Source organism: Palaemon carinicauda, chromosome 18 (genome assembly GCF_036898095.1).
Source record: "Palaemon carinicauda isolate YSFRI2023 chromosome 18, ASM3689809v2, whole genome shotgun sequence".
Taxonomy (NCBI): domain Eukaryota; kingdom Metazoa; phylum Arthropoda; class Malacostraca; order Decapoda; family Palaemonidae; genus Palaemon; species Palaemon carinicauda.
In genome coordinates this window covers 67,835,853-67,859,492 of record NC_090742.1, presented here as the reverse complement: position 1 = coordinate 67,859,492, position 23,640 = coordinate 67,835,853, and the positions used below count along the sequence as shown (strand labels likewise).

Genomic DNA, 23,640 nt, shown 5'->3' with positions numbered 1-23,640 from the left:
ATGGGGAATCTAAATGCTATCTACTGTCCAAGGGTTAACAGACAAAATAGGAGATCCAGTAGCAATGTCCGTTCACCTATGATTCCCAGTAGTCAACTGCGTTTCTTTTTGTTCATAACACTAAACAGCTTGGGAATTCCCATGATTGTTAGTCTTAGTGTTGCAGTATTCCCTAAAAAGCATTCAATTTTTTAGTTCATTCAATACTTTTATTTCATACATACATGTCCGTTGTGTACGATGTGAAATAAATATGCTTCTTGCATGTTTACCAACACTTTGCAATAAAAAGTTAATTTTCATAATAAAATTATTTCCATATTTACCAAAGTTCATACTCGAGATAGCAGCAACCACATATCCTAAAAGGAAATTTCAAAATTTTCCTACCAAGTTCTCAATTTCCCAAACAATCCCTTACCCATACATGCGGCTATCATCTCTGTATGGTAGCAACCTGGCTGATCGTATGGCTCAGTTCTCTTAGCTTTATCTAGTCATCCTCCTTGAGGTTTCTGGTGAAACAAATATACAGTGTATATAATTCATAAAAGATACTAAAACCATACATACTTACCTTTAACAGTTAGAATATTTCCATGAGGAAGCAGAAGTAAACGGTCTCCATTTTGAACATACCCTGTATCGAGCCTTCCTCCAACACACATATTGGAACTTTGACCTTTGTAGACGTCACTTATACACATGCGTACAGGACGAGAAACGCCACGTTCTGGCACCTTCAGCGCATCTGCATTTCCAAAGAGAAAAAAACAGAGATCTCAGACAAACACATAATAAAGGTATAATATCAAAATGTAAAAATCATATTCCATACTCTGTACATAATCTTTAAATCTCAAATTAAAATTTTCCAAAAAATAAACAAAAGACCAAAGGTAAGCTACTAATTTTATAAAAGAAATTCCAAATACAAATATAAATCAAAATGCCTGAATTATGAAGATGATGAAATTTTAATATTTGCTAAAAATTATTACTGTATAGTAATATGGCAAAGAAAAACAGTCATAAGAAAATGGGAAAATAAACACTGACGATCTTTGTACGATTCATAAATTCAGTCATTATTGGAAATATCAAATATTGTAGTATTAGAGCATTGTTATGGTATATGTTTTTAATAACCAGGAATACAAATGCTCTCAGTGATCTAATTTTGTCTAATACCTGAAAATAAGAAATATGAAAAAGAAAAAATTGATTTACTAACCAATAGCTTGAATAAGTGTAGGACCACTATACCACGAGCAAAGCTTCTCGTCTGTACACTGTTTAACCAAATTTTCTCCAGTAAGACCAGAGCAGGGAATATACGATACGTCTATGTCCTTAAAACCAATAGTTTTTAAAAACTGACGTAAACTTGACTTTACTTCCACGAAGCGATCTTGATTCCAGTCAACGGTATCTAGTTTATTCACTGCTACGACCAATTGTGAAACACCTGCAAAAATATAATATGAAGAATATCAGAAGATATAACAGCCTGCAAGTGCTTTCAATAGTAGAGTAAAGGAAAGATAATATATTTTTAAATTCCCTTTTTTCAATGAAAACTTCAACAGTACTGTACAATAATTTTACCATGTACTGTACTATTTAGACATCTCCACAAATCAAAGACATCCCAAATTATGGTATATATAAGAATATTTCCCATTCCCTGTAAGTTAGTGCATGCAAATATGGTTCCAAATGTCTTCAGAGAACAAGTCTCATTTCTTGTTTAGCATGAGCAGCTGCAACAGAAAAGGGGGGAAAGGAATAGGTCAATTAAGATCAAAATAATATCCATTACTGTATTTAAAGATAAAAAGTTCCTCCTCCCAAGCCAGTCATTCTTCACTGGTAACAGTAGACACTACACAATAAGCAAAGAAATTAACTGCCCCAGAGTTCTATAACTCCTAAACATGGCAAACGTTATTTTTTCGTCTGTTAAACTACAGACGGAATGATCAAGAAATTAACAGATCAAGAATTTCAACTAAACAATAAGTAATATGATATTTTAATTATAAAATAAATTTTTGAATATACTTACCCGGTGAATATATAATAGCTGCTACTCAGCGGCTCGACAGAAAACACACTCAAAAACTCGCGAGCGATCGCTATGAAGGTTGCGGGTGTGACCACCAGCGCCAACTATCGGCCAGATACCACTCTTGCATGTAAACAAACCCTTCAATTCTTCTCGTCCCGCTGCGTCTCTATTGGGGAGGAAGGGAGGGCCTTTAATTTATATATTCACCGGGTAAGTATATTCAAAAATTTATTTTATAATTAAAATATCATTTTTAAATATTTAACTTAGCCGGTGAATATATAATAGCTGATTCACACCCAAGGCGGTGGGTAGAGACCAGAGTTAATTAAGTTTACAGCGCATAAGCTAAGAGTTTTTGACAGTTATCAATATAACAAAACCAAAATATATAGGTACCTGGTAAGGAAGTTGACTTAGACGATTACTCTGCCTTGTAAGTCTGTCTTCCTCACGAAGCCCAGCGATCCTCTTAGGATGCTGAAAGACTCCCAGGAGCTGAAGTTTAAAGGGTTGCAACCCATACTAACAGGACCTCATCAAACCCCTAATCTGGGCGCTCTCAAGAAATGACTTTGACCACCCGCCAAATCAACAAGGATGCGAAAGGCTTCTTAGCCTTCCGTACATCCCAAAAAAAAACATTTCAAGAGACAGATTAAAAAGGATATTGGAATTAGGGTAATGTAGTGGTAGAACCCTCACCCACTACTGCACTCGCTGCAACGAATGGACCCAGTGTGTAGCAGTCCTCGTAAAGAGTCTGGACATCTCTTAAGTAAAATGACGCGAACACTGACTTGCTTCTCCAAAAAGTCGCGTCCATAATACTTTGCAGAGATTTATTTTGCTTGAAGGCCACGGAGTTTGCTATAGTTCTAACTTCGTGCGTCTTAACCTTAAGCAACCATCGGTCTTTCTCATTCAAGTGAGAATGAGCTTCTCGTATTAAAAATTCTGATAAAATATGACAAAGCATTATTTGACATAGGCAATGATGGTTTCTCAACTGAGCACCATAATGCCTCAGATTTACCTCGTAATGACTTAGTACGAGCTAAATAGAACTTAAGAGCTCTAACAGGACATAATACTCTTTCCAGTTCGTTGCCTACGATCTCTGATAAGCAAGGAATATCAAAAGATTTAGGCCAAGGACGAGAAGGCAGTTCATTTTTTGGCCAGGAAACCAAGTTGAAGTGAACAAGTGGTTTTTTCTGTAGAAAAAACCGATGTTCTTACTGAAGGCATGAAGTTCACTGACCCTTTTAGCCGAAGCCAAGCACACTAGGAAAAGTGTCTTGAGGGTGAGATCCTTCAGGGAGGCTGAATGTAATGGCTCAAACCTGTCTGACATGAGGAACCTTATGACCACGTCTAAGTTCCATCCAGGAGTTGCCAAACGACGTTCCTTAGGTCTCGAAAGACTTAAGGAGATCTTGTAGATCTTTATTGTTGGAAAGATCTAAGCCTCTATGTCGAAAGACCTAAGCCAACATGCTCCTGTAGCCCTTAATCGTGGGAGCTGAAAGGGAGCGAACCTTTCTCAGATGTAAAAGAAAATCTGCGATTTGGGCTACAGAGGTACTGGACGAGGACACAGATGCTGACTTGCACCAGTCTCAAAAGACTTCCCACTTCGACTGGTATACTCTAATGGTAGAAGCTCTCGTCGCTCTTGCAATCGCACTGGCTGCCTCCTTCGAAAAGCCTCGAGTTCTTGAGAGACTTTCGATAGTCTGAAGGAAGTCAGACGAAGAGCGGGGAGGCTTTGATGGACATTCTTTACGTGGGGCTGACGTAACAGATCTACCCTTAGAGGAAGACTTCATGGAAAGTCTACCAGCCATCGAAGTACCTCGGTGTACCACTCTCTCGCGGGCCAGAGGGTAGCAACCAACGTTAACCTTGTCCCTTCGTGAGAGGCGAACTTCTGCAGTACCTTGTTGACTATCTTGAATGGTGGGAATGCATATAAGTCCAGAAGAGACCAATCCAGTAGAAACGCGTTTATGTGGATTGCTTCTGTATCTAGGACTGGAGAGCAATAGATTGGTAACCTTTTGGTCAACGAGGAGGCAAAAAGGTCTATGGTGGGTTGACCCCAAGTAGCCCAAAGACTCTTGCCCACGTCCTTGTGGAGGGTCCATTCCGTGTGTATCACCTGACCCCTCCGACTGAGACAGTCTGCCAAGACGTTTAAGTCCCCCTGGATGAATCTCGTCAACAGGGAGATGCCTCGATTTCTTGACCATAAGAGAAGGTCCCTTGCGATCTCGAGCAGCGAGAAGGAGTGTGTGCCTCCTTGCTTGGAGATGTACGCCAAAGTTGTGGTGTTGTCTGAGTTGACCTCTACCACTTAGTTTCGAAGAAGCTTTCCAATATCATCAAGGCCAAGTGGACTGCTAATAGCTCCTTGCCGTTGATGTGCATGCTCTTCTGACTTGAGGTCCACAGACCTGAGCATTCCCGACCGTCCAGGGTCGCACCCCAACCCAAATCCGACGCGTCTGAGATCAACACGTGGTTTGGGTTCTTGACTGCTAGGGATAGTCCCTCTCTCAGACTGATATTGCCGTCCCACCATTTCAGGCATGCCTTTACTGGTTCGGAGACTGGGAATGATACCGTCTCTAACGTCTTGTCCCAGTTCCAATGAGAGGCTAGATGGAACCGGAGAGGCAGAAGGTGTAGTCTCCCTAGTGAGACAAACTGCTCCAGGGATGAGAGAGTCCCTACGAGACTGTTCCAACTCCTGACTGAACAAACGTTTCTTTTCAGCATTAGTTGGACTTCGAGCAGGGCTTGTTCTATTCGGTGGCAGACGAAAAGCCCGAAAAAAAAACTGGACTGCGAATCTCCATCCCCAAATATAGAATAATCTGGGATGGGATCAGTTGGGACTTTTAGGTTGACCAAAAGTCCCAACTCCCTGGCCAGACTCAACGTCCAATGTAGATCCTGCAGACAGCGAAGACTGGACGATGCTCTGAGAAGCCAGTCGTCCAAGTACAGGGAGGCTCGGATCCCCGATAGATGGAGGGATTTTGCCACATTCCTCATGAGCCTCGTAAACCCGAGAGGAGCAGGACTGAGGCCAAAGCACAGTCGAAACTGGTGCCCCACATTCCTGTAAACAAACCTCAGAAACGGTTGGGAATCCGGGTGTATAGGAATGTGGAAGTATGCCTCCTGAAGGTCGAGAGAGACCATCCAGTCGCCTTCCATAAATGCTGTCAAGACAGCCTGGTAGACTTCATCGTGAAGTTTGTCTTGACAATGAACACATTGAGCGCACTTGCCTCTTACGTACTCCTGCAGTGAACATGGCTGCCAGATCATTGGAGCCATCCCTGAGGGACTTGTTCCTGCAGAGAACGTGGCTGTCAGATCATAGGAGCCATCCCTGAAAGCCTTGTTTATGCATGACATAATTGAACAGCAAAACTTCAAACGCTCGAAAATAGCTCTGAAGTCGACCATAAAATCTTGGAGCGTCTCATGGCCAGGCGCCAGGGAGAGTCTATGAGGTTTGAGAAGTCTATCTGGGCAGAGGCAGGAACTCCCAAGCCGAGAACTTCTCTCGTGTCATATCAGACTCTCGCTCTATAAGCCAGCTTAAAAGTAGGGAAAGCAAAGGCTGTCTCCCCCAAACTCCTCCTGGTGATAAACCAGTCGCCTAGCAAACGTAAAGCTCTCTTAGAAGAGCGAGAGAGCACTAGCTTATAAAACAACGGCTTCGAAGTAGCTAGGCCTAGTGTAAACTCTGACGTTTAGGCGAACGAGGAGCAGCAGTTACAAAAAGATCCGGACAAAGATCCTTCAAAATCAGTATGATTTAATTAAAGTCCATAGAGGGATAAGCAGCTTTAGGCTCCTCTCCGTCTGACAGAGTCCTCAAGGGAATATCAGTAGGAGGGGGAACAGCAACTTCCTCATCTGAAGGAACCTTGTCCGACAATCGCCGAGTCTCAAGCAAGGGAGAGACCTACCGTGGTGGCAATGCTTTACCAGCAGAGTCCACACGCACTGGTGCATTAGTAGCGGACCAGGACGCAACGTCATGTAACTGCTTGACAGTCTGTGAACTGTCAACAACAACAGGTGCGTGAGGACGCACAGCGTCCACTCGAGACTGCTTTGACCGCCTAGTCTGAGCAGTCAAAACAACTCTAGAATGCGGAGGTTGACGCTCAGCGTCAAAACAAGTCAACTCCGATGGTTGGCGAACGTCCTGAACGTCAACAGGAGCATCAGCAAGTGGCCTAACGTCCAAATGCGGCTGAAAATCCACACGAGACCGCATCGAGAGTGGTTCTAAACAACCTGACTGACGTGACTTGGCTACGCCAACGTCAACAGGACGCACAAGGAACGTTTGGGTGGCTGAAAACCAGGATCTCGATGAGATAAACGGCTAGGCTCAACGGACGTCTTCCATAAGGGAGGCAAGCTTATTCTGCATGTCTTGCCGTACAACCCATTTAGGATCAACGGGAATGGTTGCGGTAAGAGACGAGGGTAACGTCTGTGACTGCAAAACCTTGCCTACAAAAAGACTCTCGGAGTCTGTGTTACGCTTTTGTTTAGGCGGCGCAGTCTTCCGATGACTGCATAGGGTCAGAGCTGTCCTAATAGGTAAAACCAGGACGCTGGACCTGTCCTGAAAGGACTGACTTTCGCTTAAAGGGCCTCGAAACCTTGTTCCACGGTTTCTTATGCGAAAAGCCTTCGGATGACGAGGAGAAAATCGTCTCTCTCGCCTTGTGGTAGGGGTGATCTTGGTGAGATACGCCTGATACCATAGAGGGAACGTCTGTTCGCTGATCAAGGCCTCTCGAACCCATAAGTCGTACGACATTACTTCTCCCCTGGGCTTGGGATCTTGCAAGAGGTCCCGGACTAGGCGAACGACAGGCACGAACAGACGAACCCTCGGTCGCAACACTGATAACACTTTGCGCAATATCACTTTATCACTACGATTTTCTCTGTTTTGCATTTATTTCACTGAAATCGAATTTTTTAACAATTCACATTAGGTATGAATAAAACTGATTTCTACCTGAAGCACGTAATTCTACCCTCATCAAAAGGTTATAATTGCGAAATCAGTCGTATAATGTAAGCACATTAATACCAGCAAAAACAGTAAACATATTTTAAGATAAAAAGATCAGTGGCTGGGGAAGAGACTAAACACGTTCATTCAAAACTACGTTTTCAATCTCTCACCGTACAGTGCCTTGGGACGAGAATAAAAAACTAAAAAAGTTTTATCCTTTCTCCCCGTACAGAGACTAGGGACGAGAGTAACTCGAGAACAACGTTACTCGCTTGGGACGAGATAAAGATCGGAACGTTCTCTCTCCTCTCTCTCCCTCCGTCTCTATCTTTCTCTCTCTCTCTCTCTTGATTTCGCACCGAAGAGAAGAGCCCACTTACGTTTCGTCAAAAAACAGGTTATTTGACCAAAGGAAAAAACTGAAAGGTTTTTCAATTAAAAAGTTCCTTTAAAATAGAATTTAAAACATTCAAGCTTTGAAAGAAGAATGAACAAAACGTCAGAATCGATTTACTCTTTCTGTAAAGTGAAACCGTGATACTCTCTCTCTCTATCGTAACGATAGAGCGCAAACTGCGTGGCATAAATAAACTAAACGTTAGTTCATCTTTGAAACAGTACGAAGACTATTCAAAGAAAATCTTTCATAAAATATCTACTAAAAAAAATTCATTTAATAAGTTTTAAATCATTAGCTCTGTAAAAGTTATTTACGATTGAAAGGGCTCAACGTTGTTTAACTTCGGTTTCCAAGTTAGGACCGCCTACTCTCAGGAAAGGTCGCATATAAACAAATCATTAAAATTTATCTTGATGTTTATTATAAATGGAAAGCTAATCGAAGAGGCCTAATAAAGGCGTGTGAGATATAAAATATATAGAGGAAAATCTATAATTAATTTATAACGTGATAAGATAATTGCTAAAAGCCTAAACACACTTCCGTACTAAGGGAAGGGTCGGCCATTTAAAAGTCAAGGAAAGTCCTCCAAAGTCATCAAAAATTAAATCTATCCAAATGAGTTCAAGATTTAAGTTGAAGATAAAAACACCTGTACTGCGAAAGCTCAAATCAAAATGAAGTACTTCACCAAATATGTTGAGAAAACTCCAGGTTCTACAGTGAGTAATGATACGTCTTGTCGTCAAGGTCGACAGAGAAGAATTGAAGGGTTTGTTTACATGCAAGAGTGGTATCTGGCCGATAGTTGGCGCTGGTGGTCACATCCGCAACCTTCATAGCGATCGCTCGCAAGTTTTTGAGTGTGTTTTCTGTCGAGCCGCTGAGTAGCAGCTATTATATATTCACCGGCTAAGTTAAATATTTAAAATTTATCTTTGAAAAACAAAATATTTTGTTTTATGCTTACCTAAAGACCTAATAAGAATAGCATGTTCTCTGGTTTGCCCACCACTTTCAAATCCAGCTTCAAATGCCCCAGTAGTTGCATCTACAACAAGGATAGCCACATCAGCTCTTGCTGCTCCAGTAATCATATTAGGAATAAAATCTCTATGCCCTGGAGCATCTAACAGTGTCACAATTTTAGTCTCCGATTCAAACATTCTCTGCGCAACATCAACGGTAACTCCTCGAGACCTGTTGCAAATAGAGAATAAAGATTTAATTTACTTGTTTTTTTTACCCAATACTAGAGATGATTTGTTAGTTTTGCAAGATACATTAATTGAAAATCAAAAGTATACTATCAATGATGCTCAAATTCCAGAGAAAATACAAGGCTATGAAATATAAAGAACAATTTACCTAACGTCAACTTTTGTACAGTAGTTTAAAATTACTCAAATGAAATTAGCTTAATGAGAGATAGAACTGCTGAAAATACAAAGGGGGTAGAAACAATACAAAAACATGATCTGTTAACAGATAAACTCAAGATAAAAATACCTTTCCTCCTCTGTGTCATCCAAAACCCAAGCATACATAAACGACTGCTTTCCAATTTTCTTGCTTTCTTGTTCGTATTTGTGCATAACTCTCTGACCAACATTGCCCTGAAACAAAACATTTATTTAATAAAATCTAATACTAAAAATAAGTTTAGGATAACAAAATACAGAATTCCAGAAGCTATTTTCAGGCATTGTTATACTGCACTAGCAACGATGAATGATTTCCAGCCTTCCATGATTTCCCTATCATAGTCAGCATCAATACATGTTTGGAACATTACGAATACCAGTCGAGTGTATGAAACCTCGAGACACATCTATAATACTTAGAAGAGTGGATGGAGCAGTGAAGCTGTATGCAAAGGTAAAACGGCCACTGAACATATTAATCTTCATTCCTGATTGACTAAGGATGACCAGGAGTTATGTATATTCATAATTAAAACCTTGAAAGCAACTGTCCATCTCTACATATTTTTTTTCACTTTGGGATTTGGCATTGTGTTACCAGAAAACAAGCAAGAGAGTTTTTGTCATGTGTGAAGGTTCTACACCAGAAAATGCCAGGAATCATCATGTGCTATGCCACATTACTGCTTAGTGCCAACGTTAATCTAACCTTTCATGGTTTTACTGAAACACTGGTACTTGTTTTGCACTTTTAATTTTTTCAATAAAATCCTGTTTTGTCACAACTGAAAACTTGCTTTCTACCGTAGATTGTTGCAGTCACTGACAATCTTTTTATTCATGTCTTCCCTTCCCCAAAGAGGAATCTGGTGAATTTTCACCGTCATTAACCCCTTGTTAGGTTCAATGAAAGTTAGCAGTTTGAGTTTTGTATCCATTAAATAAACAGAAAAAAAAAAATGTTGCATGAGTTTACTTTTGATCGATTTCCTTTCACATAGTGAGAATTTGTTCTTGTCATACACAGTACTTTAGCAATTTATGCAAATCATGTTTTTTATCATAATATGTACAGTACTTTATAACAAATTTTAAAGGTACAGTAATTGTTATTTTTTCCTAGCTATACAAACCCAAGCTCTTTAAAATAGGGACAAACCTTTGGAACTTGAATTTTTAGCCTTTTATTGTTATGACTAATTGGAACGGTAAAATTATCTAAACAACAAACATTGCGTAAACAAAATCACAAATTTTTAAGTAATTTGTATTTTTCCTAACATACTTACCTTGAACTACCTTCTTAGGAGTTACTGGTAACTCTACCTAACCGACCAGCTTTTTGTATAGTTTACCCTCTTCTCGTTTTCTACGGGGTCAACCTCAGGCAGTGTGATACATGCCCTGAGACGACCCGGGGTCGGGCAGCGTGCTAGCTCAGGTCGTTGACTCGTCAGTAAGTTTCGTTGGAACAGGTACAACTCGATCCTGCAGGTTCTCGGGGAAGGATGGGTGGGCCATAACCCGAAGGTAGTTCTAGGTAAGTATGTTGGGAAAAATACAAATTACCTAAAAATTTGTGATTTGTTCCAACACGGTTACTTACCTAGAACTACCTTCTTAGGAGACTTACACTTCAGGAGGTGGGAGTGTCCTGCAGGGATCAGAAGTCGACGGGGAAGCACGCCAGATAAGGAACCTCTAAGGAGGTCTTGGTTCCATGACCACTAGAAAACTGCACGAAAAGAAGGGGAAACTATCCAAAAAACTCACTTAGTGCCTAATGGCTTACCTTTTCAAAACCAACTCCGATACATGTCCTCTTGAAGGGCGCTCCTTTAAGTGACTAAGGTCTTTTCCACATCTTCCTGGCCCGGACGGACCGGGGAAGGAAGGAAAGGGGGGTAAGGTTAAGGAAGGAACTAGTGTCTCTTGGCATTAACACCCCTGGTTACCCTGGGGCGATGACCTTAGATCTCTTGAAGGGCCGAAATGATTGGGCCAATGGAAAACCTGTCCAAGGATTTTCTCGAGCAATCTTTGAGATAGTGTTCCGTGAAGGTGGACTGTCTAGACCAGGTCCCATCCTTCAAGATCTTTCCCACAGCCATGTTTTTCTCGAAGGCCAGGGAGGTGCTCAGACCTCTAAAATCATGTAGCCTTGGTTTTCCCGGGAGAGGAGTCCCAGAAGCCTCGTAGGCCCTCTTTATCACCTGTCGCAGCCAGAAAGAGATAAGAGTTCTTCGAGACCAGTTTCTTCACCTGGCCTGTTGAGATGAATAAATTTTTGATCTGAGGGCGGAAATTTGCGGTCCTCTCCAGATATTTTCTTACTGTTCTCCGGGACATAAGAGTAGATCCTTCGGGTTGTCGGAGCGAGGGATGGCTGGCACCGAAAAACCATCAAACCGAGGATCCCAACACGCCGGGTTCTGCGTCTTCGCCACAAAGCTAGGGAACGAACCTAAAGGTAACTTCTCTCCACCCTTTGCAGTGTGAGATCTCGTAAGAGAGGCCGTGTAACTCGCTAACCCTTTTTGCCGAGGCCAGGGCTAAAAGAAAAGCTGTTTTAAGGGTAAGTTCTCTGTCTAGTACGTCCCTGAGAGGTTCGAAGGGTGGCTCTGACAGAACCTTGAGAACTCTGGCTAGGTCCCACTGCGGAACCCGTACCTCCTGGGGGGAACATGATTGTTCAAAACTGCGGATGAGCATAGAGATGTGCCTTGAGGCTCCCAAGTCAATGCCCCTAAGAAGGAAGACTTGACTTAGGACTGCTCGATCTCCTTTGATGGCCGGAACGGATGAACCCACGTCGTCTCTCAGGTACACCAGATAGTTTGCAATGTCCTGGATCGACGCCCCTAAGGGCCTGATGTTCTTGAACGCACACCGCTTCACGAAGACTGCCCACTTTGCCTGGTAGACTACTGCCGAGGAATGCTGTAGATAAATCGACATCCTTGCCGCGGTTCTCGATGTGTATCCTCCTTTCTTCAGGAGCTTCTCGATAACCTCCACGCATGAAGGCGGAGGGATATAGGGTTTTCGTCCCACCTATGAAAGTGAGGTTAACGCAGGAGGTCTGGCCTATTCGGAAGCGGCCAAGGAGGACGAAGAGCTAATTCTTTTAGGTCTGCGAACCAGTCTCTCTCCGGCCACCATGTCGCTACCAAAGTCATCGACAGGTTGGACGACACTCTCACTCTGTTCAACACTTGTCCTCGAACGCTGCTGACGTGTCTGGGATCGGAGAACAGAAGACGGGGAGTTGGGCGTTCAGACGTGTGGCGAATAAGTCTATCACTGGGGAGCCCCACATTAGGATGACTGCCCGAGCTACCTCCGGGTGTAGGGTCCACTCCGAACCTATCACTTGACCCGCCCTGCTGAGGCCGTCGGCCATCAATCACGTTCCTCTTTCCTGGGCTGAACCTTGCCGTCAGTTCTATCCCTTCTTCAGCCGCCCATTCTAACAGTTCCGTGGCTAGGGCGCATAGGACCCTTGACTTCATGCCTCCCTGTTTCTTTACATACGCCACTTACTGTGGCGTTGTCGCACATTAACGCCAGAGTGTTTCCTCGCAGGAAGTGTACGAACTGTCGACACGCCCTCAGAACCGCTATCATCTCCAGGATGTTTATATGGAGAGACGCCTCCTCGCTGGACCACTGTCCTTTTGTCGATTCTCCTAGCAGGTGTGCTCCCCAACCCTCCTTCGATGCGTCCGTGAACAACAGCATCTCCGGGGGATCGGGGGCGAAGGCATACCCTTCTCTGTGCTCGACCTGATGTTCCACCCAAGAAGGGTCTCTCTCGTCTTCGGGAGGACTGGGACTATTTTGTGGGGCTCCTTGCCTTGGGTCCACGACTCCTTCAGATTCCACTGTACCGGGCGGAGCCTGAGCCTCCCTTGCGGTACTAATTTTTCAAGCGAAAACAGATGACCCAGTAACTTCTGCCAGTCCTTGGCCCTCCTGGGTTGTCCCGTCAGGAAGGGTTGAAGGATATGTTCCAGGTTGGCTAACCTCTCCCCTGAGGGGAAAGCCCTTACTAACTGGGTGTCCAGGACCATCCCCAAGTAAGTCATTCTGGTGCTGGGGACTAGTTGGGATTTCCCTAGGTTGACCGTGATCCCTAATAACCTGCAGAGGCCGAGCAACATAACGCCTTTCTCCTTCAGTTGTTCCCTTGAGGCAGAAAGAAGCAACCAGACGTCCAGGTACCTGAGTAGTCGTATGCCTTTCTCGTGTGCCCATACCAAGATCGTGGTGAACACCCTCATGAACACTTGCGGGGCCGTCGAAAGGCCGAAGCACAGGGTTTTGAACTGCAGGACCCTGGACTCCCACTTGATTCTGAGGAACTTCCTGCTGGAGGGGTGCACGGGGATTTGAAAATAGGCATCCTTGAGGTCGAGAGACATGAGGAAATCTCCCTCCTTCAAGGCTGCTAGCACCGTCTTGGGGGTGTCCATTTTGAAGTCCGTCTTTGAGACGAACTTGTTGAAGGCTGAGAGAGTCTGTAGCCCTCTTTCAGGACCGTCACCGTCCAGGGATCCGCACCGAGATCCCGCCCTGCTTGCCAAAAATGTCTGAGGCATCCCCTTACTAGGGGCTCCTCAAGGAGTAGGGGGGCCTCTCTTCCTACCTCCTTCTGGAGAAGCGGCCAGAGCGACCTCTCCTAGAGATACTGTAGGAGGGTCTGAAGGCTGACTGAGGGTCTTCGTTGGTCCAACAGGTGGCCTGCTGAGAGGTTTGAAGCCAAGGAGCTGACGGTGGGTCTCTTCGAGGCAGCAAAGGGGCGGACTGGGAGGAGTGAGGGACGTCTGCTGAGGCTCTTCTAAACACGGGCTTCCTCATAGGGGGTGGGGGGGCCTAAGGTCCGTGTGTCTCACTCTCCTCCCTTTCTCCATCGTATCCTCCACCAATTTGATGGGGAAAAAGTAGTTTCCCCACACGGAGGAATTCCTCAGTCTCCTAGCTTCTCTGTCAGGTAACCTCCCCACCAACTTGCTAAGAACAGTATCCCTCTTTCTAAGTACCCAGTTCGTAGCCATAGATAGGGACTGGGACGACAAAAACTTAAAGGCCTTGCCTCCCGAACTAACTATCTCCTTCAGCGTGGCCTGATTGTCTGGAAGGGAGAGGTCGTGGGACGCCTGAAACCCCACCAAGCCGCAAGATCACCAATCCAACCAGGAGGACACGTAGACAAGGTCCTGTGCCATGTCCTCCATCATAGAGGCTTCTGACGGGGAAAAGCACACGGGGGCAGTGGTGGCCCTGTCTTCCGAAGCTCCCTGGTTCAGTGAGGTCACCGCTGTTCTACTGCACGGGGTCCGCCGCGATGCCCTACTGGGACGTAGAAACGTTTCTGCGATTTCAGCCCTGGAAGCAGCCTAGAGGAACTCTGGCTTCTGGGGGCCTCCGCCAGTCCTGCCAGGTAACTATCTACTCTCTCCATTCCCAACTTCACGTCCAGAGCAAGAGGGAGAGACAATGAAGGCTTTTTTTGCACAGGGTTGACGACCATTATGGACAGTCCGGAGAGCACGGCCTTTGCTGCTGAGGGCTTAGGTTCGTCTAATCGGTGGTGTCGACGAATTAGGACCAGAACCTTACGGTAGGAGGAGATGTCGTCAGACGAGCACTCCCCTCCTTCCACCAGGGCGCCCGTCACTAGTTCCTCCGTACGGGGGTACTCCGTGACGGTAGGAAAGGCAACGCTGGACTAGTCTGCCCGGGGTATGGGCTGCCCCGTGGGGACGAAGGTATCCGTCAAGGGAGTACCTTGTTCCACGGGGGACTCCATGGATGGGGGATCCATGCGGACCGGCGGGCGCCCTTGGTGCTTTAGGAAGGCCTCCAAGGTGCCCGTGGTCGACGCTAAGCCTTCCTTCATAAGATACCCGTGGTATGGGCTGCCCCGTGGGAACGAAGGTATCCGTCATGGGAGTACCTTGTTCCACGGGGGACCCCGTGGATGGGGGGATCCATGCGGACCGACGGGCGCCCTTGGTGCTTTAGGAAGGCCTCCAAGGTGCCCGTGGTCGACACTAAGCCTTACTTAACAAGATACCCGTGGTATGGGCTGCCCCGTGAGGATGAAGGTATTCGTCATGGGAGTACTTTGTTCCACGGGGGACCCCGTGGACGGGGGATCCATGCGGACCGATGGGCGCCCTTGGTGCTTTAGGAAGGCCTCCAAGGTGCCCGTGGTCTACGCTAAGCCTCACTTCACAAGATACCCGTGGTATGGGCTGCCCCGTGAGGACGAAGGTATCCGACATGGGAGTACCTTGTTCCACGGGGGACCCGGTGGATGGGGGGATCCATGCGGACCGACGGGCACCCTTGGTGCTTTAGGAAGGCCTCCAAGGTGCCCGTGGTCGACGCTAAGCCTTCTTTCATAAGACGTACGTCCTTCCTAAGGGAAGAAGAAGCGGAGGCCACCGTTGGGTTAGTCACAACACGGGGAGCCTGGTTCGAACCCTCCTGCCGGGCGACTGGTCCGAAGGAGGAGGTAGGAGGATGAGACACAGAAGGCAAGGCTCTAGGGAGCCACCCGGAAGCGGCCACGGCTGTGGTAACCTTAAACAGCTCGCTCCGGGGCACTGTGATGTTCACCCACTCCTTGGACTTGTTCTTCTTGGCTTTCTTCTTTGAGGAAACGTCCAAGACTGCGGGGGGAAATCCTCAACGTTTCCCAGGTGTGGTAGGCTGCAGAAACACGAGGGGTAGCGTAGACGAGGGAGCGATTGAAGTAGCTGAAAAAAGCCATGATACCGGGGAAGAATCCACACTTGGATTCCCCAACATAGGATCTTCCGAGGAGACAGGACCTGCGGGCACCAGGACCTCGCCTCCTACCCACACTCCCGTACTACTCTCAGGCCCCACACATGCCTGCCCCACACTAGACACTTCCCCCACAGGAATATCAGACTCTTGGGGAAGGGCAATGGGCCTCTTCCCCGCAACGGACTTACCTCGTCCCCTACTCTGGGTAGGGGAAGAAGGATGGGAGCTACGGTCTGCCAAGACTTCTGGGGAAACCATCGGCGACGAGACACTGGATTCCTTAGGCAACTTCTTAGCCGCCCTCTTCTTTTTAGTCCCGAAGAGCATCCACTGGATCTTACTCCAGTTAGGACACTCCGGGCACGTAGAGGCAGGGGAACACACTTTCCCCCTACACGTGGAGCACAAGGAGTGGGGATCAAACTCAGGTTGATCCAAAATGCAACGCTAATACACCCAGAGACACAAGGATGCAAAGGGAAAGTGAAAAGGGAAACACGTGGGTAACACGCGGTAAGCACAAAGGACAAAGGGTCGCACAGGTAAGAGAGAGTGCGGCGAGATGTTGATCACGCCGCGACCAGAAACTTACTGGCGAGTCGACAACCTGAGCTAGCACGCTGCCCGACCCCGGGTCGTCTCAGGGCACGTATCACACTGCCTGAGGTTGACCCCGTAGAAAACGAGAAGAGGGTAAACTATACAAAATGCTGGTCGGTTAGGTAGAGTTACCAGTAACTACTAAGAAAGTAGTTTTAGGTAAGTAACCGTGTTGGAACAAACATGTGTTTACAAATAAAAGACAGTAATAACACAACACTAAGCTATCTCTAATTTACTTCAACACTGTCACAGTTGAAGTAAGAATTGCTCGTTTAATATACAGTATTATTAAACTGGATTATTTCATTGTGTAAATTGTTTTACCTTCAAACAAGTTTGAATTATTCATTTATTACTCTTGTACCTATAAAACCAAATTTCAATTTGGTTAATATATGTAAGAATCTTAACCCACAATCAGTCATGTATGTACTGTACTTCTCCAAAGATTCAGACAAACAGTTAGTACTGTATGTAGTGCAAATTAACTCACAGTAAAGCTATAGTATTTCATAAGCTATTATGTCTTTATACAATGCATGAGGGAGCCAATAGTTTCCTTTCATAAAAAAAGGCATCATTAGAGGAAAAAATATTCTTTTCATTTCACTGAAAAAACCTACATAGCCCGATACCAGGCAATTTTAGTTATATCTTACAAAATAAAAAGTATTCGTGACACCATATTTATCCCTTAAGAAGAATGTTTCTCCAGCCATACCTTCAAGTAGAGAAGATGACCCATCAACGTAGATTTTCCAGCATCAACGTGACCAACCACCACAAGATTGAGGAGATCCTTGCCGCTTGCCCTGTGTTCCTTATATTCTTTTAAAACGTCTACTTCTTTGTCTCGTATTCTGAAAATCATGACATATTTGTGATAAAAAAAAAAATAGGGATACTGCAATAAAAAATATACTGTGCATAAAAGAACTAAATAGCCTGTAAAGTACAAATACTGTAAATTACTGCATCCTCATACTCTAATTCAAATCAGTTTAATTAGTTAAATTATTGTTTCCACACAGATACAAACATATGCCCTTTAATGGAAGTATGATTTCAGCAAAGCTGGATACTCAGCTATCAAAATTTAGAACGAAGTGTCGGTAGTTACTTGTTACTAGTGGGTAACAGGGGAAGGCTCCCGATCAGCCAGCTCACTGAGAAGCTACTTTGACTTATGCCGCCAAGTAGTATAGATGTACTCTTGGTCAATAAACTTGGCTTATTAATTTTTTTTTTTCTTTGTACATGTGTTTTGACTATCTCCATGAAATTTTACTAGCCCATGAATAATGCTTTTTAGCCGTTATTGTGCGCTTTCAAATAATTGTAATTGTCATGTTTCCTATACCATTTAAAAGGTCATTTTTATTTTCACATGGTGTACAAAAAAGTAAAACTAGGAAGATATCAATATAAACTTTATCATTATTTTTAGTTGTATAAAGATAAAAATGTCTTGCCCATATTTGCTCTACAATACCTCATTTTTTCAGACAAAACTTATGAAAAATGATATTTTAATTATAAAATAAATTTTTTAATATACTTACCCGGTGAATATATAATAGCTGCTACTCTGCGGCTCGACAGACAACACTTAAAAAACTCGCGAACGATCGCTATGCAGGTTGCGGGTGTGCCCACCAGCGCCAACTGTCGGACAGATACCACTCTCGAATGTGAACAAAACCTTCAATTCTTCTCGTCCCACTGCGTCTCTATTGGGGAGGAAGGGAGGGTCGTTTAATTTATATATTCACCGGGTAAGTATATTCAAAAATTTATTTTACAATTAAAATATCATTTTTAAATATTTAACTTAGCCGGTGAATATATAATAGCTGATTCACACCCAAGGAGGTGGGTAGAGACCAGAGTTAAATATGTTTACAGCGTATAAGCTAAGAGTTTTTTCATTTTGACAGTTATCAATATAACAAAACCAAAATAAATAGGTACCTGGTAAGGAAGTCGACTTAGACGATTACTCTGCCTTGTAAGTCTGTCTTCCTTACGGAGCCCAGCGATCCTCTTAGGATGCTGACAGACTCCCAGGAGCTGAAGTATCAAGGGCTGCAACCCATACAACAGGACCTCATCAAACCCCTAATCTGGGAGCTCTCAAGAAATGACTTTGACCACCCGCCAAATCAACCAGGATGCGAAAAGCTTCTTAGCCTTCCGAACAACCCATAAAAACAACATTAAAAAACATTTCAAGAGACAGATTAAAAGGATATGGAATTAGGGAATTGTAGTGGTTGAGCCCTCACCCACTACTGCACTCGCTGCTACGAATGGTCCCAGTGTGTAGCAGTTCTCGTAAAGAGTCTGGACATCTTTCAAGTAAAATGACGCGAACACTGACTTGCTTCTCCAAAAGGTCGCGTCCATGATACTTTGCAGAGATCTATTTTGCTTAAAGGCCACGGAAGTTGCTACAGCTCTAACCTCGTGCGTCTTAACCTTAAGCAAAGATCGGTCTTCCTCACTCAAGTGTGAATGAGCTTCTCGTATTAACAATCTGATAAAAAATGACAAAGCATTCTTTGACATAGGTAAGGATGGTTTCTTAACCGAACACCATAACGCTTCAGATTTGCCTCGTAAAGGTTTAGTACGAGCTAAGTAGAACTTAAGAGCTCTAACAGGGCATAATACTCTCTCTAGTTCATTGCCTACGATCTCCGATAAGCTAGGAATATCGAAAGATTTAGGCTAAGGACGAGAAGGCAGCTCATTCTTGGCTAGGAAACCAAGCTGCAGAAAACAAGTGGCTTTTTCTGACGAAAACCCGATGTTCTTGCTGAAGGCATGAAGCTCACTGACTCTTTTAGCCGAGGCCAAGCATACCAGGAAAAGTGTCTTAAGAGTGAGATCTTTCAGGGAGGCTGAATGTAAAGGCTCAAACCTGTCTGACATGAGGAATCTTAGGACCACGTCTAAATTCCACCCAGGCGTAGCCAAACGACGTTCCTTAGAGGTCTCAAAAGACTTAAGGAGGTCTTGCAGATCTTTATTGTTGGAAAGATCTAAGCCTCTATGCCGGAAGACCGAGGCCAACATGCTTCTGTAGCCCTTGATCGTGGGAGCTGAAAGGGAGCGAACTTTTCTCAGGTATAAGAGAAAATCAGCGATTTGGGCTACAGAGGTACTGGACGAGGATACGGAAACTGACTTGCACCAGTCTCGGAAGACTTCCCACTTCGATTGGTAAACTCTAATGGTAGAAGCTCTCCTCGCTCTAGCAATCGCACTGGCTGCCTCCTTCGAAAAGCCTCTAGCTCTCGAGAGTCTTTCGATAGTCTGAAGGCAGTCAGACGAAGAGCGTGGAGGCTTTGGTGTACCTTCTTTACGTGCGGCTGACGTAAAAGGTCTACTCTTAGAGGAAGACTTCTGGGAAAGTCTACCAGCCATCGAAGTACCTCGGTGAACCATTCTCTCGCGGGCCAGAGGGGAGCAACTAACGTCAACCTTGTCCCTTCGTGAGAGGCAAATTTCTGCAGTACCTTTGTACCTTCTTTACGTGCGGCTGACGTAAAAGGTCTACTCTTAGAGGAAGACTTCTGGGAAAGTCTACCAGCCATCGAAGTACCTCGGTGAACCATTCTCTCGCGGGCCAGAGGGGAGCAACTAACGTCAACCTTGTCCCTTCGTGAGAGGCAAATTTCTGCAGTACCTTGTTGACAATCTTGAATGGTGGGAATGCGTAAAGATCTAGGTGTGACCAATCTAGGAGAAAGGCATCTATATGTATTGCTGCTGGGTCTGGGACTGGAGAGCAATAGATTGGAAGCCTCTTGGTCAACGAGGTTGCAAAGAGATCTATGGTGGGTTGACCCCAAGTCGCCCAAAGTCTCTTGCACACATCCTTGTGGAGGGTCCATTCGGTTGGAATTACTTGACCTTTCCGACTGAGACAATCTGCTAGAACGTTCAAGTCGCCCTGGATGAACCTCGTTACTAGGGAGATGCCTCGATCTCTTGACCAGATGAGCAGGTCCCTTGCGATCTCGTACAGAGTCAGTGAGTGGGTACCTCCCTGTTTGGAAATGTACGCCAAGGCCGTGGTGTTGTCCGAGTTGACCTCCACCACCTTGCCTCGAAGGAGACTCTCGAAGCTTATCAAGGCCAGGTGAACTGCCAAAAGCTCCTTGCTGTTGATATGCATGCTCCTCTGACTCGAGTTCCACAGACCTGAGCATTCCCGACCGTCCAGCGTCGCGCCCAAGCCCAAGTCCGATGCGTCTGAGAAGAGAACGTGGTTGGGTTTCTGAACTGCTAGGGGAAGACCCTCTCGTAGACTGATATTGTCTTTCCACCAAGTCAGACAAGTCTTTATCTTTTCGGAAATCGGGATCGAGACCGCCTCTAGCGTCTTGTCCTTTTTCCAGTGAAAAGCTAGATGGAATTGTAGAGGTCGGAGGTGTAGCCTTCCTAGCGAGACAAATTGCTCCAGGGATGATAGCGTTCCTACCAGACTCATCCAATTCCTGACTGAGCAACGTTCTTTCTTCAACATCTTCTGGATGACGAGCAGGGCTTGATCTATTCTGGGGGCCGACGGAAAAGCCCGAAAAACTGGACTGTGAATCTCCATCCCTAAATACAGAATAGTTTGGGATGGGATCAGCTGGGACTTTTCCAAGTTGACTAGGAGTCCCAATTCCTTGGTCAGATCTAGAGTCCAATTGAGATCCTTCAGACAGCGATGACTGGAAGAGGCTCTGAGAAGCCAGTTGTCCAAATAAAGGGAGGCTCGGATGTCCGATAAATGGAGGAATTTTGCCACATTCCTCATAAGCCTCGTAAACACGAGAGGAGCCGTGCTTAGGCCAAAGCACAGGGCCCGAAACTGGTACACCACATCGTCGAAGACGAATCTCAGAAAAGGTTGGGAATCTGAGTGAATGGGGATGTGGAAGTAAGCGTCCCTTAGGTCGAGAGAGACCATCCAGTCTCCCTTTCTGACCGCTGCTAAGACTGACTTTGTGGTCTCCATGGTGAACTTCGTCTTTGTGACAAAGACATTCAGAGCACTGACGTCTAGCACCGGTCTCCAACCTCCTGTCTTCTTTGGTACTAGGAAGAGACGGTTGTAAAACCCCGGTGATTGAAGGTCCGAGACTTTGACCACCGCTCCCTTCTCTAGTAAAAGAGACACTTCCAGTTTCAGGGCTTGTCTCTTTGCTTCCTCTCGGTACCTGGGAGAGAGATCGATGGGGGACGTCGCTAGAGGAGGTCTGCGTACAAAAGGGATTTTGTACCCCTCTCTGAGCAACCTCACAGATTGTTGATCTGCGCCTCTCTTCTCCCAGGCTTGCCAGAAGTTCTTGAGTCTGGCACCTACTGCTGTCTGAAGTTGCGGGCAGTCAGACTCTGCCCCGCGAGGACTTGGATCATTTCCTCTTTCCTCTCTTCCCTTCGGCACGAGCACCTCCCCTGCTGGGGGCTCTGCCACGAAAGGGCGGAATAAACCTGGACGCTGGAGTGTCTATCCTAGGTCTAGCGGACAAGGCAGGCAAAGGGGGAACTTTGCGAGCCGAGGACGCAACTAAATCGTGGGTGTCCTTCTGCACTAAAGACAAGGCTATTTCCTTAACTAAGAGTTCAGGAAACAAGCACATAGACAAAAGCGCAAAGAGTAGCTCAGATCTTTGACATGGCGTCACTCCTGCTGATAGAAAAGAGCACAGAGACTCTCGTTTCTTTAGGACTCCTGACGTGAATGAGGCGGCAAGCTCGTTGGATCCATCGCGGACGGCCTTGTCCATGCAGGACATAATGAGTAAAGAAACATCCCTATCGGCAGATGAGATTTTCCTACTCAGGGCTCCCAAACACCAGTCCAGGAAGTTAAAAATTTCAAAAGCCCTAAAGATGCCTTTAAGAAGATGGTCCAGGTCTGAGGATGACCAACAAATCTTCGAGCGTCTCATGGCAAGGCGGCGGGGAGAGTCAACGGGTCCGAACTGTCCCAGTGACTACATCCGGGACGTTGGACTTGTCCTGAAGGGACCGACTTGCGTTTCAAAGGTCTAGAGACCTTGCTCCATGGTTTCTTACGTGAAACGCCTTCGGACGACGAAGTAAAAATGGGCTCTCTCGTCTTATGGTAGGGGCGATCTTGACGAGATACGCCTGATACCAAAGAGGGAACGTCTGTTCGCTGATCAAGGCCTCTCGAACCCATAAGTCGTACGACATTGCTTCTCCCCTGGGCTTGGGAGCTTGCAAGAGCTCCCGGACTAGGTGAACGACAGGCACGAACAGACGAACCCTCGGTCGCAACACTGTTCACAACACTTTGCGTAACACTAAGCACTTTCCCACTTTCCGCCGTGGCACTTTGGCACTTGAGTTCCTTCACGTCAGCCATGAGTTGATTACGGTCACTTGCTAAAGCCTCAACTCTCTCCCCCAAGGCATGAATAGCACGCAACATGTCTTGCATAGACGGTTCCTGAGTGCTAGGAGGGGGGTTAGGAACAAACACTACAGGGGAAGGATTAGGTTCAGGGGCATGTGGAGAGGAAAAATCTACGGACCTAGATGAACTTCTCCTTACCCTATCTCTCTCTAGTCTGCGTGTATATTTATCAAATTCGATCCAATCGAATTCCGAAAGGCCCACGCATTCCTCACACCGATCTCCCAATTGACAGGTTTTACCCCGACAATTGGAACAAAGAGTATGAGGGTCGAGAGAAGCCTTTGGAAGACGCCTATTACAGTCCCTAGCATTACACTTTCGAAACTTAGGAACTTGAGAAGGGTCAGCCATTTTGAATTAGTCAAAGAAAAATTCCAAAAACGATCTAAGTCATCAACAAATAATCCGATACAAAAAAGAGTCGGATTATTTTGAAGAAAAACACCTGTACTGCGAAAGCTCAAACCAAATTAAAGTACTTCACCAAATATGATGGGAAAACTCCAGGTTCTACAACGAGTAAAAGTACGTCTTGTCGTCAACGTCGACAGAGAAGAATTGAAGGTTTTGTTTACATTCGAGAGTGGTATCTGGCCGACAGTTGGCGCTGGTGGGCACACCCGCAACCTGCATAGCGATCGCTCGCGAGTTTTTTAAGTATGTTGTCTGTCGAGCCGCAGAGTAGCAGCTATTATATATTCACCGGCTAAGTTAAATATTTAAAATCTATATATTTTATTGATGAATTATATAAGTAATCTATTCAGCTTTCCATCAAGATGTATTTATGGTAAAGTGCATCTAGACCGTCTTTTCCACAACAATTTTATG

At 45.3% G+C, this 23,640-nt stretch overlaps 1 protein-coding gene across 1 annotated transcript in view; it reads right to left on the bottom strand.

Moving 5' to 3' along the window:
* Positions 1-23,640, bottom strand: part of HBS1 (translation elongation factor EF-1alpha (GTPase) HBS1) — a 101,730-nt gene that overhangs the window by 19,273 nt on the left and 58,817 nt on the right. The window contains exons 8-12 of the mRNA XM_068392491.1: positions 17,086-17,224; positions 9,046-9,152; positions 8,507-8,736; positions 1,235-1,468; positions 578-751 (exon numbers count right to left, since the gene is read on the bottom strand). Coding sequence (XP_068248592.1) covers positions 578-751; positions 1,235-1,468; positions 8,507-8,736; positions 9,046-9,152; positions 17,086-17,224 — 884 coding nt within the window. The remainder of the gene's footprint in view (positions 1-577; positions 752-1,234; positions 1,469-8,506; positions 8,737-9,045; positions 9,153-17,085; positions 17,225-23,640) is intronic.